Source organism: Drosophila ananassae, chromosome XL, assembly GCF_017639315.1.
Source record: "Drosophila ananassae strain 14024-0371.13 chromosome XL, ASM1763931v2, whole genome shotgun sequence".
NCBI lineage: Eukaryota > Metazoa > Arthropoda > Insecta > Diptera > Drosophilidae > Drosophila > Drosophila ananassae.
The window spans coordinates 6,351,797-6,370,542 of NC_057931.1; the positions used below are offsets into that span (position 1 = coordinate 6,351,797).

The following is an 18,746-nucleotide window of genomic DNA, read 5'->3' on the forward strand; positions in this document are numbered from 1 at the left end:
TAAAAATCACGTTTACAATCCATTTATGCCTGGGATAATAACCCATCCCATTCGGAGTCCGGACTCCGTAGTCCATTCCATCCCATCCTGCCCTTCGTTCGAAGAGGGGATGGGGGGAAGCTGAGGAGCTGAGGAGCTGGAAGCTGGCATGGTCCAGATGGACGGGATGTTGGCTAAAAACCCTGAAAGGCAGCATTTGTTTACGCCGCGAATAATTGAGTTATCTGAGATCTCCGCCAGCCACAAGACACGAAAAGTGACTTTGGATGCTCCAAACGAGGCTCCATCCTAGGCCAAATGGCATATGGAATAAAGGGGGGGGCTGCAGTGGGCCGGAGTGGGAGGGGTGGTGCGGGTGTCGAGGGTGGCCGTGGCCGAGGTTCAGGCACTGGCAGCAGGTAGGTGTGGCAACAGCCTACGAAGCAAATTGTTTGGGGCAACATTAGAAGGCAACTTGCCAAAGCATCTACACTGGAAAAAATTTGTTTATTAAAAGGGGAATAATTAAAATTAGATCCTACATAAGAATAAGAGTTTTAACAATTTATTATATTTTATTTATAAGCTTTAAAATGGTAGCAACCTTTTGAAATTAAATCCTAAAAAATCTCTAAAATGCCAAAAAATAGATACATTCGATAAGCTTTTTGGCTTTTTGGAATATCGAAGTAGGCTTTGGATTCTTCCAAAAATGTATGGCCCAAAGAAAATGTGAATTTATTTTCAGTTCCTGCAACGCCTCAAAGCTGGAAGGTTCTCCCCATTTTATAATAATGGGTCTTATTTCTCATTTTTATTTTTAATATATTTATTTTTAAATTTATTTAAAGGGTGAGCTCTGGACTCTACATGCAGACCCCTTCATTATCGGTGGTCTGAATATTATTTAAATATTTTTGTCCACCCTGGGGTCTTGTGTCGCAGACGTGTAATTCGTTCAGACAATTGTCTCATTTTCTTATTTATTTAAATCATTTATTTTTTTTTTTTAAGATTATATTTTGAATGTCTGGCATTTGTACGGCGGCCACATCCTGCTCCTGCTTGTTTTCTTCAGTTTTAATTTTTTATTTTACTTAATTGTTTATTTTTTACCTGCAATGGGCTTTTAATGACTGACATTTGAAGGGGGCACTTCAGAGTACTATTTTAATTTCTTTAATTTATATATTTTATTATTTTTTTCCTGCAATGGGCTTTAAAGGATTGGCACTTATAAGGTGGGCACTATTTATTTAATATTTTTATTCAATTTATATATATTTTTTCTATTTATTTTTTATCTACAATGTGTAATAAGTGTGAAGATACAGGCTTAAAAAAGTTTGGCAATTATTTTTAGTTTTAATTATTTATTTTCTTGAATTGCCTCTAATGTCATGCATTTGGGGATCGAATCCTTATTTTCTTATTTATTTAAATTATTGTTTTAACTTGCCATGGAATATAAAATATATTCCTTATTTTCTAATCTATTATTTATTATTTTTCTTGTTAACCTGCTATGGGTTTTAATGGCTGGCACTTGTTGATATTCTGGGTTCTACTTTAATTTCGTCAATTTAATTATTATATATTTTATTAATATATTTAAAAAAAAAAACTATTTTTAAACCCCTGATGGCTTGTCACATTTGGCGAGTCTGGCTGAGAGAAGTCTGGAAATTATTTATATTTTTTTTATTATAAGAAACCCCCTTGTTTGTCGTGATGTTGGCGATCGGCTGCTTATTTTCTTATTTTAAATGAAATAGTTTTATAGCTGATTTCCTTATTTTATTTATTGATTATTTAAAAATAAAACTATTTCTTCATGTGCATTTTTTTTATTACCTTCCACTGCAGACCCCCCCACCCCTCTTTTTATTTTCAAAACCTGCACATTGGTAATGACTTTATTTGGTTGCTGCGTTAATGGGGCGCACTCGTCTGCCGGAGGATGCTCCTGCTCCTGCTCCTGCCTCTGTCTCTGGCTCGGCTTCTTCCTCTACTGCTCTGCTGACGTCCCTCCACCATCCCATCACCTGACCCTGCCACACAACCATTCCACATCCACATGTTCGCCTTGTCGGCAGCGCAAATTGAAAGCGCATTTCAAAATTTTTCACACCTGAAAATTATTTTGTCTCGAGCAGGTTAGTTATTCTCGTTTCCCCGATTCTTGACTTGTCAGCGGGGGGGGTTAAGCGAGTTAAAAAAAAAATAAAATAAAATTAAAAATAAAACTAAAAAGAAGGCAAGTGCAGCGAATTTCGATTGCACTTTCCCGTAGCGCCGCTCTCAAAAAAAAACAAAAAAAAGGTGCCGACTGCAATTAATCAAAATTTAATTTCAAAAAGTGACGCTGACGCTGATGTTCAAACTGAAGCCAATATACAAAAAAAAATTGAAGAAAAAAAATTGAAAAGCGGCCAAAGTGAAAACCGGCAAAAGGAAAATGTAATTAATCACAAGACGGTTTGGGAAAAAGACGTCGAGAAAAATGAAAAGCCACAAAAGCAGGCAACCGCCGCAGAACAAAGGAGGCGTCAAAACTCGACCATCAGGTTTCTTTTTTTTTTTATTTCGTTCCTACAATCCCCATGGAGGCGCCCCCCTTACGCCCCCACCGGCGGTTGACCCCCCTCCAGTGTTAACCAGAAACCCGCTACAATTTATAGCACCTCTTTCTGGCAAGAAAAATGATATTGTTTCCATTATAATGGAAACCGACCAAACTGAATAGAGTCATCGGCGAGTCACTCAATAAATTGGCTTAATCAGCTGCGATTTGAAAATTTTGTATATTTATATACTCTTCCACAGGGTATTATAAATTTGGGCAAGGCAGTGGAGAAGAGAAACTTCCAACTCTATAGGGGATATATATCCTTGATCCGAATCTTCTATTTAGTAGATGCATGTCTTCTTGCCTCATTCTCCGCGAATTCTGGTCTTCAATCTTTTATAAATCAAACAGTTACATATTAAACATATCCATTAATTTTTAATTATTTCATTTATTCTATCTATTTATTAAATTTTTACAAATAATCTTTTGTACAATGGACACATGGGACCCGTTTATATTTTATTTTACATAGGTATAGTAAAATAATAATGGATAAAATCTGTCAATCAATAAAACGTATCAACTAATTCATAATTTAAAAATTTTATCAATAAAATTTAGTTATTTTATAAATCTATATTTTAAGGATCATTTGATTATGCTGCCGCCATCTACACTTTAAGTTACAAACAGAAAACCAGACAACCAACAGCGACACCTAGGAGTCAAGTATCAAAACAAGGATAATGACTTATGTAAAATTAAAAATGTAAAACAATGTAAAATTATCTAAGAAAATAAATAAAAGATATTTTAAGAACATTCTTCGCTTTTCCCAAACTTTTTAGTCCCATTTTTGGCCCAAAATCATGAGTGTACCCCTTGGAAAAGTGCCTCCAACGCTTTCCCCACACTTTTTTGTGAATATCTCAACAATTTCGAATCCGATCCCGAAAAGGGATACCATTTGTGAATCAGGGAACAAGTCCCCGTCGATCTGCATCGAAATATCCTTCAAATTCTCAAAATAAAATTTTGGCCTCATTTTTGGCCCAAAATCATGAGTGTACCCCTTGGAAAAGTGCCTCCAACGCTTTTCCCCCACTTTTTTGTGAATATCTCAACCATTTCGAATCCGATCCCGAAAAGGGATACCATTTGTGAATCAGGGACCTAATCCCCGTCGATCTGCATTAAAAGATCCTTAAATTTCTCAAAATAAAATTTTGGCCTCATTTTTGACCAAAAATCATGAGTGTACCCCTTGGAAAAGTGCCTCCAACGCTTTTCCCCCACTTTTTTGTGAATATCTCAACCATTTCGAATCCGATCCCGAAAAGGGATACCATTTGTGAATCAGGGACCTAATCCCCGTCGATCTGCATTAAAAGATCCTTAAATTTCTCAAAATAAAATTTTGGCCCCATTTTTGGCCAAAAATCATGAGTGTACCCCTTGGAAAAGTGCCTCCAACGCTTTCCCCACACTTTTTTGTGAATATCTCAACAATTTCGAATCCGATCCCGAAAAGGGATACCATTTGTGAATCAGGGAACTAATCCCCGTCGATCTGCATTAAAAGATCCTTAAATTTCTCAAAATAAAATTTTGGCCTAATTTTTGGCCCAAAATCATGAGTGTACCCCTTGGAAAAGTGCCTCCAACGCTTTCCCCACACTTTTTTGTGAATATCTCAACTATTTCGAATCCGATCCCGAAAAGGGATACCATTTGTGAATCAGGAAACTAATCCCCGTCGATCTGCATTAAAAGATCCTTAAATTTCTAAAAATAAAATTTTGGCCTCATTTTTGACCAAAAATCATGAGTGTACCCCTTGGAAAAGTGCCTCCAACGCTTTTCCCCCACTTTTTTGTGAATATCTCAACCATTTCGAATCCGATCCGGAAAAGGGATACCATTTGTGAATCAGGGAACTAATCCCCGTCGATCTGCATTAAAAGATCCTTAAATTTCTCAAAATAAAATTTTGGCCTAATTTTTGGCCCAAAATCATGAGTGTACCCCTTGGAAAAGTGCCTCCAACGCTTTCCCCACACTTTTTTGTGAATATCTCAACAACTTCGAATCCGATCCCGAAAAGGGATACCATTTGTGAATCAGGGAACTAATCCCCGTCGATCTGCATTAAAAGATCCTTAAATTTCTCAAAATAAAATTTTGGCCCCATTTTTGGCCAAAAATCATGAGTGTACCCCTTGGAAAAGTGCCTCCAACGCTTTCCCCACACTTTTTTGTGAATATCTCAACAATTTCGAATCCGATCCCGAAAAGGGATACCATTTGTGAATCAGGGAACTAATCCCCGTCGATCTGCATTAAAAGATCCTTAAATTTCTCAAAATAAAATTTTGGCCTAATTTTTGGCCCGAAATCATGAGTGTACCCCTTGGAAAAGTGCCTCCAACGCTTTCCCCACACTTTTTTGTGAATATCTCAACTATTTCGAATCCGATCCCGAAAAGGGATACCATTTGCGAATCAGGAAACTAATCCCCGTCGATCTGCATTAAAAGATCCTTAAATTTCTAAAAATAAAATTTTGGCCTCATTTTTGACCAAAAATCATGAGTGTACCCCTTGGAAAAGTGCCTCCAACGCTTTTCCCCCACTTTTTTGTGAATATCTCAACCATTTCGAATCCGATCCCGAAAAGGGATACCATTTGTGAATCAGGGAACTAATCCCCGTCGATCTGCATTAAAAGATCCTTAAATTTCTCAAAATAAAATTTTGGCCTCATTTTTGGCCCAAAATCATGAGTGTACCCCTTGGAAAAGTGCCTCCAACGCTTTCCCCACACTTTTTTGTGAATATCTCAACCATTTCGAATCCGATCCCGAAAAGGGATACCATTTGTGAATCAGGGAACTAATCCCCGTCGATCTGCATTAAAAGATCCTTAAATTTCTCAAAATAAAATTTTGGCCTCATTTTTGACCAAAAATCATGAGTGTACCCCTTGGAAAAGTGCCTCCAACGCTTTTCCCCCACTTTTTTGTGAATATCTCAACTATTTCGAATCCGATCCCGAAAAGGGATACCATTTGCGAATCAGGAAACTAATCCCCGTCGATCTGCATTAAAAGATCCTTAAATTTCTCAAAATAAAATTTTGGCCTAATTTTTGGCCCAAAATCATGAGTGTACCCCTTGGAAAAGTGCCTCCAACGCTTTCCCCACACTTTTTTGTGAATATCTCAACCATTTCGAATCCGATCCCGAAAAGGGATACCATTTGTGAATCAGGGAACTAATCCCCGTCGATCTGCATTAAAAGATCCTTAAATTTCTCAAAATAAAATTTTGGCCTCATTTTTGACCAAAAATCATGAGTGTACCCCTTGGAAAAGTGCCTCCAACGCTTTTCCCCCACTTTTTTGTGAATATCTCAACCATTTCGAATCCGATCCGGAAAAGGGATACCATTTGTGAATCAGGGAACAAGTCCCCGTCGATCTGCATTAAAAGATCCTTAAATTTCTCAAAATAAAATTTTGGCCTAATTTTTGGCCCAAAATCATGAGTGTACCCCTTGGAAAAGTGCCTCCAACGCTTTCCCCACACTTTTTTGTGAATATCTCAACAATTTCGAATCCGATCCGGAAAAGGGATACCATTTGTGAATCAGGGAACTAATCCCCGTCGATCTGCATTAAAAGATCCTTAAATTTCTCAAAATAAAATTTTGGCCTCATTTTTGACCAAAAATCATGAGTGTACCCCTTGGAAAAGTGCCTCCAACGCTTTTCCCCCACTTTTTTGTGAATATCTCAACCGTTTCGAATCCGATCCGGAAAAGGGATACCATTTGTGAATCAGGGAACTAATCCCCGTCGATCTGCATTAAAAGATCCTTAAATTTCTCAAAATAAAATTTTGGCCTCATTTTTGGCCAAAAATCATGAGTGTACCCCTTGGAAAAGTGCCTCCAACGCTTTCCCCACACTTTTTTGTGAATATCTCAACTATTTCGAATCCGATCCCGAAAAGGGATACCATTTGTGAATCAGGGAACTAATCCCCGTCGATCTGCATTAAAAGATCCTTAAATTTCTCAAAATAAAATTTTGGCCCCATTTTTGGCCCAAAATCATGAGTGTACCCCTTGGAAAAGTGCCTCCAACGCTTTCCCCACACTTTTTTGTGAATATCTCAACCGTTTCGAATCCGATCCGGAAAAGGGATACCATTTGTGAATCAGGGAACTAATCCCCGTCGATCTGCATCAAAATATCCTTCAAATTCTCAAAATAAAATTTTGGCCTCATTTTTGGCCCAAAATTATGAGTGTACCCCTTGGAAAAGTGCCTTCAACACTTTCCCCCCACTTGTTTGTGAATATCTCAACCATTTCGAATTGGATCCGGAAAAGGGATACCATTTGTGAATCAGGGAACTAATCCCCGTGAATCTGCATTAAAAGATCCTTAAATTTCTCAAAATAAAATTTTGGCCCCATTTTTGGCCCAAAATCATGAGTGTACCCCTTGGAAAAGTGCCTCCAACGCTTTCCCCCCACTTTTTTGTGAATATCTCAACCATTTCGAATCCGATCCCGAAAAGGGATACCATTTGTGAATCAGGGATCTATTCCGCGTCGATCTGCATCAAAATATCCTTCAAATTCTCAAAATAAAATTTTGGCCCCATTTTTGGCCCAAAATCATGAGTGTACCCCTTGGAAAAGTGCCTCCAACGCTTTCCCCCCACTTTTTTGTGAATATCTCAACCATTTCGAATCCGATCCGGAAAAGGGATACCATTTGTGAATCAGGGATCTATTCCCCGTCGATCTGCATCAAAATATCCTTCAAATTCTAAAAATAAAATTTTGGCCTCATTTTTGGCCCCAAATCATGAGTGTACCCCTTGGAAAAGTGCCTCCAACGCTTTCCCCCCACTTTTTTGTGAATATCTCAACCATTTCGAATTGGATCCGGAAAAGGGATACCATTTGTGAATCAGGGAACTAATCCCCGTCGATCTGCATCAAAATATCCTTCAAATTCTCAAAATAAAATTTTGGCCTCATTTTTGGCCCAAAATTATGAGTGTACCCCTTGGAAAAGTGCCTTCAACACTTTCCCCCCACTTGTTTGTGAATATCTCAACCATTTCGAATTGGATCCGGAAAAGGGATACCATTTGTGAATCAGGGAACTAATCCCCGTCGATCTGCATCAAAATATCCTTCAAATTCTCAAAATAAAATTTTGGCCTCATTTTTGGCCCAAAATCATGAGTGTACCCCTTGGAAAAGTGCCTCCAACGCTTTCCCCACACTTTTTTGTGAATATCTCAACCATTTCGAATCCGATCCGGAAAAGGGATACCATTTGTGAATCAGGGAAAAAGTCCCCGTCGAACTGCATCGAAATATCCTTAAATTTCTCAAAATAAAATGTTGGCCTCATTTTTGGCCCAAAATCATGAGTGTACCCCTTGGAAAAGTGCCTCCAACGCTTTTCCCCCACTTTTTTGTGAATATCTCAACCATTTCGAATCCGATCAGGAAAAGGGATACCATTTGTGAATCAGGGCACTAATCCCCGTCGATCTGCATCGAAATATCCTTCAAATTCTCAAAATAAAATTTTGGCCCCATTTTTGGCACAAAATCATGAATGTACCCCTTGGAAAAGTGCCTCCAGCGTTTGCCCCTCACTATTTTACGAATATCTCTCAAGGTATCTATCTTTTGTAAGGATCAAAGGACTTGTAAATGGTATCCTTTTTCCGAATGCTGAATATTGTACTGGAATGTGAACCTGCAACCTTAAAAATAAAGTACAAGCCATGCCAAAAGTTCATTGTTTAATTTTTATTATTAAAAATTTGTTTATATTGCCTTTGTTGGTTTCTTTTCTGTTTTCTGTTCGCTTCGCTCCTCTTTCTCGTTTGCTGTGACCTCTCTCCGTTTGTCCTCTGCCCCGCTTCCCACTTTACTTTCTTCTTCAATACGTTTTGTTTTGTTTTCTATCGTCAATTGTTTATTATAATTTTCATAGACAAATATTGTTTGTTTAATGTTTCGTTTCGTTGCGCCCTCCGGCCTGAGAGGCGGTGGAGCCAAAGGAGGTTTCAGGAGGATTAGGATTTGGATCCGGAACGGAGTCCAATTTGGCTTGGATTGGAGGGGTTTTTGTTTCTTTTTTTTTTTTTTTTGTTTTTCACTTACATCGTATACGTTATTTTACATAATCAAATAAATTACAAATCAAAAAACAAAATCAAATTGTAAATGATAAAAAAAAAAATCATAAAATAATAATATTCAATGTTGAGCTTAAAACAATAATAACAAAGCCAAACAAAAATTAGTTAACAATTGAAATTAAATCTATAAATTACAATTATTGATTGTTGGTTTCCCATTCTTATTCTGTTATTGCTTTCTTTTTCTCTCAGTGTATTTACTTATTTCATATTGTTTCTTTTGTATTCTTTTTTTTCTTTTTGTTTTGTATAATTTTATTATGTTTATTTTTTGTCCTTGGCGTTTGAAATTGGAATTAATTAATTAATTAAATGACATAAAAGGAGAAAAAATGATTAAGGACCTTTTGGGCACGACGGTTTTGAGCAGAAAAATTGTTTGGAAACCAGATCAAGGAGATCAGATCGCGGTTCCTCTGATCGCGCACAGGTGCATATGGGTGGTGTGTGTGTGGTTGTACATAAAATAACCCCAACTATATAGTGCGTGTTTGATTAATCTATCAAATATCAAATTGCAAATTGCAGCATCAATCAACAGTCGACACCTTACATAAATCACAGCTAAAAGGCAAGCATAAAATTAATTAATTGGCTTACAAAAAACACATTTTGTCTATCTCTCTTTCTATCTCTCTCTCTCTCTCTATCTCTTTCTCGTTGTGTATATATCCTTCTCCTTCTGGTTCGTGCCCAAAAGGGGTTCTTTAAGAGGGGGATTTTAAGGTTTTTTTGGGATAATGGTTGGTTGGCTTCTCAAACATATTTATGTACAATTTCTGTTTTTTTTTTTTACTTGACTACTTGCATAATTAATTCTGTTTCTTTTTTTAATAATAATTGTATTTCATTTTCTTCGTCGTTTCTTGGTGTGTGTGTGTTTTGTTGTTGTTGTTGTTTTTTTTTTTTCATTCGTTTCATTAAATAGTTATTATTTATAGTATAGCACCGAGTACAAAAAAATGATCAATGAACAGAGTTTTGAATTTTCTTGCCTTGCCCTACGTTTTGTTTTTTCTTAATGTTCTCTTAATGTTCTTGTTTCGTTAAATTCTACTACTTATTTAAGGTAATAATTTCTGTTGCTTTCGTTTACGTTTTTTGTTGTCACAAGCGATTCGTTCGTTATCCCGTTTTCCTCCACTTCCTTACATCGTTCCATCGCCAGAGATCTTAAAGGGAAAACAAAATTATTATATTATTCATAAATTAATTTGTTTTAACGAGTGAAGAGTGAGAAGTACTCGCCGGAAGAGACTAACGAGTAGTTACTAATTACTAACCAGAACTATTCATACTTTATTGCTTATAAATAACTAGCAACTAGTCGTCACTCTCTTCCAGCTAGTTAGTGTTTGTTACTCGCCACTGTCTTCCAGCGAGTAAAGCAGTACACTACACGACAGCGCCACTCGCTGAACAAAAAACATACCTGCGAATGGGAACTGTCGCTCTCCACCTGCTCGGAATAGCAGTGCTTATAGTTAAGATAGTCTAGAAGTCTTCTCGGTAATGGCAATGTCTGTATTAGATCCTTTCGTATAACCGCCTTTAGTATAACAAATCTGAAAATAGTAGGCCACAAAAAATGTAAAAAAAATACTTAAAATATAAAAAAAAAAACAAAAAAAAGATGGGTGGAAAAGCAATAATGGCCCTGTTTCGAGCCTATCTCCGGTTTAGATGCCCAGCTCCCCGACCATCACGGCCGGAACCCAAACGAGATCGGGTGCCATACAGCCGGAAACGGAAGGCCAAACAACAGCGCCGAGAGAGACGGGATCTCGAAAGGAAATTGGAGGAGCAGGCCCAAAAGAAGACTAGAAAGTAGTGGAAAGTACCTGCACATGTGCTGCAAGCTTTGTACATGCTTAAATCTAGATACTGGATTGGTTAACTGCACCCGCATTGGGCCGTGCTCCGGCCGGCGATGCAGGAAGAAAAGATACCTGAAATAGAACATTACGGATTACGATGTTGCATTTTAAGGATATATGGCCTTCCTGTCTCACCTGCCGCTGCGCGAATGCTCCACTGCCTTCTCGATGAACTCGGTGATGGTCTGGGACTTGAACTTGGCATAAGAACCGAAGGAGAAGGTGCCTGAAAGCAAAAACATATCACATATTAATGGCTTACTATACCAAAAATAAAGATTATATCATTTTATTCCTAATGGGCAGAGGGAACAGGTAGTATATTTGAATCCCAGTCCCCTACTCACCCTGATCCTGCTCGATGCGAACGTGGCGGACGCAGTTATTCAGCTTGAAGCTCAGCGAGAAGATGTAGTGATCATCGGAGCTGTCGCGGACAATGAAGGATCCATCCGGCTCGCTAGAGAGTACCTTCTCGGCCGCTTCGCTGGACAAAGGACCCCAGTACCAGCCGTACTATATAATCAGGAAGAAGGTATATAACTGGAAGGATAACAGGGGTAAGTTCTGTGGAGACTTACGTCCTTGACCTTCTCAATACTGGATGTAAATTGCAGTGCCCGCGGCTCCTGGGCCACGTTCTTCTTCTGCTCCTCCGGCTCCGGTTCAACAGATTCAATGGCATAGGCTGCAGCTGTGGGGATTCAAGGATTAGAGATTAAAAGGATCTTAACACTTTATTTTCAATAAAAAAAAACAAAACCCTACCCTTCTTTGGTAGTGGTGGCAGGGCACGGGACTGAAACTTTTTGCGCAAATCGGCATTCGTTTCGTCGGCCTCCGCCGTGATAAGAACTCCTCCTCCACCTCCTGCAACACCGCCCGGTCCGGCAGCACATCCCGGTCCACCAGCAACACCGCCAACATCCTTCAGTTCCGTGACCAGTTGCGTCTGTCCGCCGGCAATACCGGGCGCCGTGGTAATGACCGCACTGGAGGCGGCCACTGTCGGTATGAGGGGGACATTGGCGGAGCCACCGTTGTTGCCGCCACCACAATTGGCGCTATTGGCTATTGTACCGGCCCGGTTGGCCACCGAGTTGCGGCAGCGACTGTGATTGCTCCGACGGAAGCGAAAGATGCTGCAGAACCGCTGCTTCAGGTTCAGCGTGAACTGTGACTTCTTTTCCGTGTGCAGGACGTGCTTGTTGTTGGTCAGGTGGTGGTGGTGGTGGTTATGGTGGTGCTGCTCCGTTGGTGGTTTATCTTGCAGTTGCTGCTGCTGCTGCTGTTGCGATTGCTGCTGCTGCGACTGTTGCAGATTATTGTTGTTGTTATTGTTGTTGTTTAACTTGTCGTTGTCCAGATTGTGCTTGTTCTGCTTGCTGAGATACTTGTTGCCACTGGAGCCGCCATCACTGCTAGCTCCACCAGCTCCTCCAGCCGGCCCGCCGCCACCAGCTCCGCTGGAGGCACGGGTTATGGCCACACTGCTGCGCGTCCGGGCCGTTGTGGTGGTGGTGTTGGTGGACACACTCCATATAGTCTCGTTGCTCGACTTCACCATCGGCTTGTGGCCCGTCTTGCCGCCGGCATCCGAGTACAGGGTGTGATAGAACTGCTTCACCTCGTCCAGGGTCATGTGCAGCGGCTCCGACGGCTCCCCAACATGGCCCACTGGAGTGCGGTACTTGCCGCCGCCGCCATGCGACTTGCCACCACCACCACCCTTCTCAGGCTCTCCGTCACTTGTCTCCGTGCCCGCACTGGTGCCGGAGCCACCATATCGCTGCTTGCGTTTGTTCCTCTTATTCCTTCGGCTCGCCTTGTGGTACGTGGATCCAGAGCTCTTCTGCTGTTGCTTCTGCTTCTGCTGCTCCTGCTCCAACTGCTGCTGCTGCTGCTGCTGCTGCTCGATCATGTCCACGGGAAAGGCATAGATGTCCGAGTCGATGGGCACGTTGTAGAAGTCAGAGATTTCGCGCGTGAACAGGGCATCGTGCGACATGGCCTGGGTGATGAATATGGAGTCGTCCGGCTTGTTGGCCGACGAGACGTTCAGCGAGTTGTGCGAACTGCTCAGCCGGCTGTTGAGCGAGTTCCTCGAATTGGGCCTCTGGCCATGACCGTGACTGTAGCCGTAGCCCGGCTGGTGGTGGTGATGATGGTGATGGTGGTGGTGGTGGTGGCTACCATGACCGTGATTGTGGTAGTGACAGTGGCTGGTGTGACCGCCCAGGGGGCTGTACAACGAGGCCTGGCGACGCTGCAGGCTGCTGTTGTCCACCGGCTGGCGACGCGCTCCATAGTACAGGTCATAGTCGTGGATCTCCGACAGGCCGGCGCTGTTGAATCTCTGCTGGGCGGCCGCTGCCTTGGCACTGGCTATGCTGTCCTGTTCCGTGGGTATGGCCTGGAAGGAGGTGAGTTTCTTATGTGAGTTTAAAGTACAAGACAGGTAATCCTTCCTAGAAACCTACCTTGAAATATCGCGTATGATCCTGGTAGTAGGGACACAAGGTCTGCTTGATCTTCACAATGGACACCGGTGGCGGTGGCGATGGCAGAGGCGAACAACTGCTGGCCTCCGACTGCTCCTCCTCGAGAATGTCCACACTGTTGCCCAGGGAGCTGCTAACAATGTTGTTCGGCTCGTCGTAGATGTTGTCCGTGTGACTGTTCAGGATCGAGTCGCTGGAGTAGAGATGCTTGTTGATCGCATACGAGTCCTTGAGACTCAGCTGGCCCAGTGCCTGGCCATCCAAAGCATCCAGCTGCGACTCGGCTGCCGTCTTGGCCAGCAGCAGTACCAACTCCGAGTTGGGTGGATGCGAATGGGAATGTGGCTCCTCCGGCAGGGCGGACACGGTGGCCAGGCCATTCACCATGGTGGCAGCATCGTCCTTGAGGTGCTCGAACGAGGACTGTGAGGAGGTCCAGCGACGCAGGCTGTTCACAATGTTCTTGGAGATGGAGCGCACCAGGGTGGTCTGCGGCGAGTCCTGGAACTCCGGCGGCGGATCAATCGGCGCCAGTGGACCCTTCTTCAAGGTGTTGAAGTTCTCGGCGCTCATCCCGCCCTCCGAGCAGTTGTCAAGGGAGTCGAACTGCGACACCTCGCCATCGCTCTCCACCATCTGCCAGGAAGTGGGTGGGTTTTTAGTTAAAAAAGGATCAGAATATAGAGTCCTGAAGTCCTTACCTCGATTTCAAACTTGCACATGCCGAGGCGGTAGGAGTCGCCGCTGGATATGGAGCTGTTGGTGGTCAGGGGGACTCCACTGTCGTCGCTGAGGGAGGCGGCGGCATTCAGCTCGATGCTGTTGGCGCTGACCAGTTCGTGGTGGGGTGGTGGCATGATGCTGAAGCTGTCGCTGCTGCAGATGCTCGAGACACAGACGCCGCCGCCGCCACCGGCTCCTCCTCCTCCTCCTCCTCCTCCTCCTCCTCCTCCGCCCACATTGCCATTGGAATTCGAGTTGCAATTGGAGTTGCTGTCCTTAAGCTTAATGGACGATTCCATTTTCGGGGCAAGAGTGTCAGGTGAGAGGCAACGCCTAAAAAAAAAAAAATAATTTATTAATTAATTAATTAATAATTAAGAATAAGGTTAACTTTTTACTTTATTTCACTTTTTTTTCAAGTTTCTTTATTAATTTTCTACCTTTTCTTTTTTGTTTTTTCAAGTTTAGGTGTCTTTGATTCAATTTGTTCGGATTTTAAGATTTATTTCTTGATTTCTAATTAAAACTGTTGGTTGGAAGTGAATTTTGATTAATTGGATGACACACATCCCAACCTATGACCTTTGGGTGCGGCGGCTGCAGCTTGCAACGAATGCAATTGAAGGTCAATGACAGTTGCGTGCGCCGTTTTTCGTCCTGTCCGCCCGCCGCCCGCCGGCCCGCCCACAGCACCTGCCCCCCAGCACCTACACCTACATACCTCCCCCTACAGCAATCACGTACCGCCTCCCCCCTCCCGCCACCCCTCCGGCTAAACCGCCCCCCACTCGTGCTTGTGCGCAGAAATTGAAGCCAAAAGGCAGACGAAGAGATTTTCTTTCAGTTTTTTTGATTTTATTTTTTATCCTTATTTTATTTTTCATTTTATTTTTTATATTTAAGAATTAAAAATTAAAGATTAGTAATTAAGATTTAAGTTAAGAATTTTTTTTTGTGCCTGGAGGAGAGCCTGGAAAGTACCGCTAGTACACACATACACGCCCACTTGGCGGAGAATCAAGTCGAAAGGAGTAGCCGGAAAAGCAACGCTGTACCACCCACCACCCACCGCCCACTTACCACCCATCCAGGCCCCCCATCCCCCCCTTCTCACTTCAAACGTCATGCGTCGTCGTTTTCGTAGTACGACGTTTGCTAGTATTTTTAACTGATAGCGGGACTTTACATGGGAAAAGAGAGTGCAAGGCAAAGAGAGAGAGAGAGTGGGAGTGAGAGAGCATGAGAGCAAGAGAGGGGGCCGAAGCAGACAGAGGGCGGCAGGACGGCAGGACGGTAGGCCGAAGAAAGAATGAGCAAGCGAGAGGGAAGATACTAGTGCAGCGATAACAGAAATTCCTTTTCGGATTCTTGGCCGAAAAGTCTGGTTAGGATTTTGTCACTCGGTTGTAGCCTGGGATTCTTATTAGAATTCTTCCCTTCTGTATATACACAACTCGACCACACACACACAGACACACACATCTAGGGAGAGGATGCAGGCAGAAAGAGAGCCACGACACCTACGCACCCACTCACACACTCGTGGGGCACGTAACACCTTTGCTTAATTTAATTATGCTCTCCTGCCTCTCGCGGACACACACACACACACACACACACACACAGTCACACATACACTCGCAATGAAACGCACACACCAAACACGAGTGCATTACAATTATATTTTTATTATTTTTTTTTTTTGTTAACTGCACTTGCCTGCTGCCTCTTTATCTTTTCCTTCCGTTTCCGATACTTGAGATTGTTTACTCCTCGCTTTTTGTTGACCAGCACATATTGCAGTTCGACTGCATTTTCGACATCAAATTCAGTTTTAGCATTTCAGCATAATTCCCGATTCCGATTCCCGTCCAAAACCCGACCAGTGTGGCCGGGCGCTAAAGTAACCTTTCAGTTTCGGCCGACTAAGGTCTCCGAGGCTTTGCAACACTGCTTTTTGGAGCTTGCAACACGGATGCAACTGCAACTATTGGGGCGAAATGGTTATAGTTCTACAAATCGAGATTAACAACGATAGGATACAACCCTGACGTATTTTAAACTATCATCAAGTTTTTATGACTTTATTTTTAGATAATAAGCAATAAAAGAACAATAATCTTATTAAATTCACTCAATATTTAATCTACAAAAATGTTATGCCTTATTGCAGCGATTTAATCAGTAAATTTTAAACTTGGCAAGTTAATTCAAAAGGATATCAATTTCTGTTTACGAACACTGAAAAATAACAAACAGAGTTGGCAGCGCTTATCATCAGCTGTCACTTGGATTAGAGATGGCACTTTCGATTAAACCTTAACGTGTGGCAAACACCTTAGCCGAGGGTTTTATTTTGTTCCACAAATATAAGCCCGATAATATGGCCCAATTCGAGAAAGAAATAGTGCAGGCGATCCTCATAGCCGACAACAATGTGTGGAACTTCAAGCCGCTCTCGGACGAGGGCTCCACGGTGGGTAGACCTCAAGAGGCCTGTGATTTCTGTGAGCTATAGCTTTTCCCGGTTTCTCGACAGGCACTGCTCCCGCTGGTCAACGTGAAGATGCTAGACTATGCACTGATCGCCCTGAACCGTAGCGGCGTGGAGGAGGTCTTCGTGTACGCCAGCCTCTACCTGCAGGACATTCGGGACCACATCAAGTACGATGAACTCCTCCAGACACTAAGGATGATGCAATTCTGAGATTAATTATGTTTTGATTTCATTTCACAGGGCCGGCATTGCCACGTACGCCTCCTGGTCCTTCAAGATGACCGTCCATGTGATTGGCGGCGAGGGGTGCCGCTGCTTCGGCGATGCCATGCGGGATTTGGACGCCAAGGCACTGATCCGTGGCAACTTCATACTGCTGGGCGCCGACACTGTCACCAATGCGGATCTGCGCCCGGTCCTGGAGCAGCACAAGCGGCAGGCCAAGTTCGACAAAGGCACGGCTGCCACTCTGGTGTTCAAGGAGTGCTCGAACAACGTCCGCACCGGCAACGAGGTCCTCATCGCCGTGGACAGGCGCAACGACCGGCTGCACTACCACCAGCGCCTGAGGACGCACCAGAAGGAGTCGCGCTACCAGATACCCCTGGACGTCTTTCTGGGCAACTCGTGCGTGGCCCTGCATCATAACCTACTGGACCCCCAGATCGCCATCGGCTCCCCGTCCATGCTGTCCCTGTTTAGCGACAACTTTGACTTCCAGACGCGCGACGACTTCGTCCGCGGCCTGCTGATCAACGAGGAGCTGCTGGACAGCCGGATATACGTGGCCCTGCTGCCGGACACCCAATACGCCCATAGGGTCAACAACTGGCCGGCCTATCAGCTCGTCTCCCGGGACATCATCAACCGCTGGGCATATCCCCTGGTGCCGGACATGGGCGTCTACAAGCTGCAGCAGCAGTACGTCTTCCACAAGGACAACATCTACAAGAGCCACGAGGCGTTCGTCTCGAAGGTGGCGCTGCAGGAGAACGTGGTCATCCAGGCCGGCAGCCACGTGGACTCGGGCGCAGTCATCAGCGACAGTGTGATCGGAGCCAACTGCAGGATTGGGAAGAACTGCCGCCTGAACAACGTATTCCTGATGGCCGATGTCACCGTCAAGGACAACTGCCGCCTGGAGCATTGTGTGGTGGGTGCGGGCGCCACCGTCAACGAAGACTGCGAGGTGAGCGGTGGCTGTGTGCTGGGCGCCGCGAGCGAGCTACCGGCCAAGACGAAGCTAACCGGCACCCTGGTAACCAGCACTCCCAGCACCCAAAAGATCGACGAGCTCGAGGGCGGAGAGCGTGAGTATTCTTACGACTGAGAGTAAGGCTTCTACTAGAACTGTATCTGCTTCCAGTGGAATTGGAGTCCCTGGGACCGAAGGCCTTCATCATCAGCGACCTGACCACCGGAGATCCCGAGGACTCCGACGGCGAGGACTTCCTGCCGCAGCAAATGCTGAGTATTCCCAAAATGGGCGATCGGCTGGCGCTTCTGGATGAGATCAGCTACTGCAGCGACCTGAGCGACGACGACGATGATGCCTCGCGGGCCGTGACGCCTCTGGCGGACGACACCAACAGTATGTGACTGGAGATCACCCTGGAATTCCATCTAATCCCCTTCCCATTCTAGTATTCCTGGGCGAGGTGATCGATTCGCTGACCCGTGGCTTCCGGGAGAAGTCGAATCCGGACTTCCTCATCCTCGAGATCAACTCCTCGCGCTACGCCTACAACATGTCCCTCAAGGAGGTCAACTTCAACGTGGTGAAGGCCATTTTCGGCATGCAGACCATAGTGGAGCCGGCCAATAACAATGTCCTGGTGGCCTTCAACGCCGCCTTCAAGCAGCTGGGACCAGTGGTGTCCAACTACATCAAGACCGAGGACGCCATGCTGGACTGCCTCAAGGCCTTGGAGGTTAGCTAACCCAAGTATTCCATGTATTCTCTCTTAAAACTTTCTATCTCTTCTGGCTAGGATGTCTGCGAGGAGAATCCCTTGGTGCGGGAGAAGATCTCCCAAGTGGTTCACTACCTCTACGTCAAGGACTTTGTCTCGGAGGATGCCATCCAGACGTGGTACGGCCAGCTGGAGGAGCAGGAGCACGGCCACCTGCGCCAGAGGCTGGCCAAGCTCGTGGAGTGGCTGGACCAGTCCAGCGAAAAGGATGACGACGATGAGGATGACGAAGATGAGGATTAGGCCAAGCCTAAGGACCTAGCCTTTTGATACAAATACTTTTCCGAGGATAATTAATAAAAAAAAAAAAGAGAAACTGAAACATGAAAGACCAGAAGAGCTGGTAGCCATGGCCTCCCATGATCCTGACCAGAAAAAGGACAT

The 18,746-nt window shown here is 43.9% G+C and overlaps 2 protein-coding genes across 2 annotated transcripts; one reads left to right on the forward strand and one right to left on the reverse strand.

Moving 5' to 3' along the window:
* Positions 1-9,671: 9,671 nt before the first annotated feature.
* On the reverse strand, positions 9,672-15,822 carry LOC6502212 (putative uncharacterized protein DDB_G0277255). Its single transcript, XM_001965985.4, has 10 exons — positions 15,612-15,822; positions 13,871-14,225; positions 13,149-13,805; positions 11,437-13,081; positions 11,250-11,362; positions 11,016-11,184; positions 10,804-10,894; positions 10,633-10,740; positions 10,224-10,356; positions 9,672-9,963 (listed from the first exon to the last, which is right to left on the reverse strand). Exons 2-10 carry the CDS (start codon positions 14,189-14,191, stop codon positions 9,940-9,942), a joined length of 3,261 nt encoding a protein of 1,086 aa, XP_001966021.1. The 5' UTR covers positions 14,192-14,225; positions 15,612-15,822; the 3' UTR covers positions 9,672-9,939.
* A 359-nt stretch (positions 15,823-16,181) lies between these two features.
* Positions 16,182-18,682, forward strand: LOC6502227 (translation initiation factor eIF-2B subunit epsilon). Its single transcript, XM_001965986.4, has 6 exons — positions 16,182-16,368; positions 16,432-16,556; positions 16,630-17,699; positions 17,756-17,980; positions 18,034-18,320; positions 18,381-18,682. The coding sequence occupies exons 1-6, from the start codon at positions 16,276-16,278 to the stop codon at positions 18,603-18,605; spliced, it is 2,025 nt and encodes a 674-aa protein (XP_001966022.1). The 5' UTR covers positions 16,182-16,275; the 3' UTR covers positions 18,606-18,682.
* Positions 18,683-18,746: the final 64 nt, after the last annotated feature.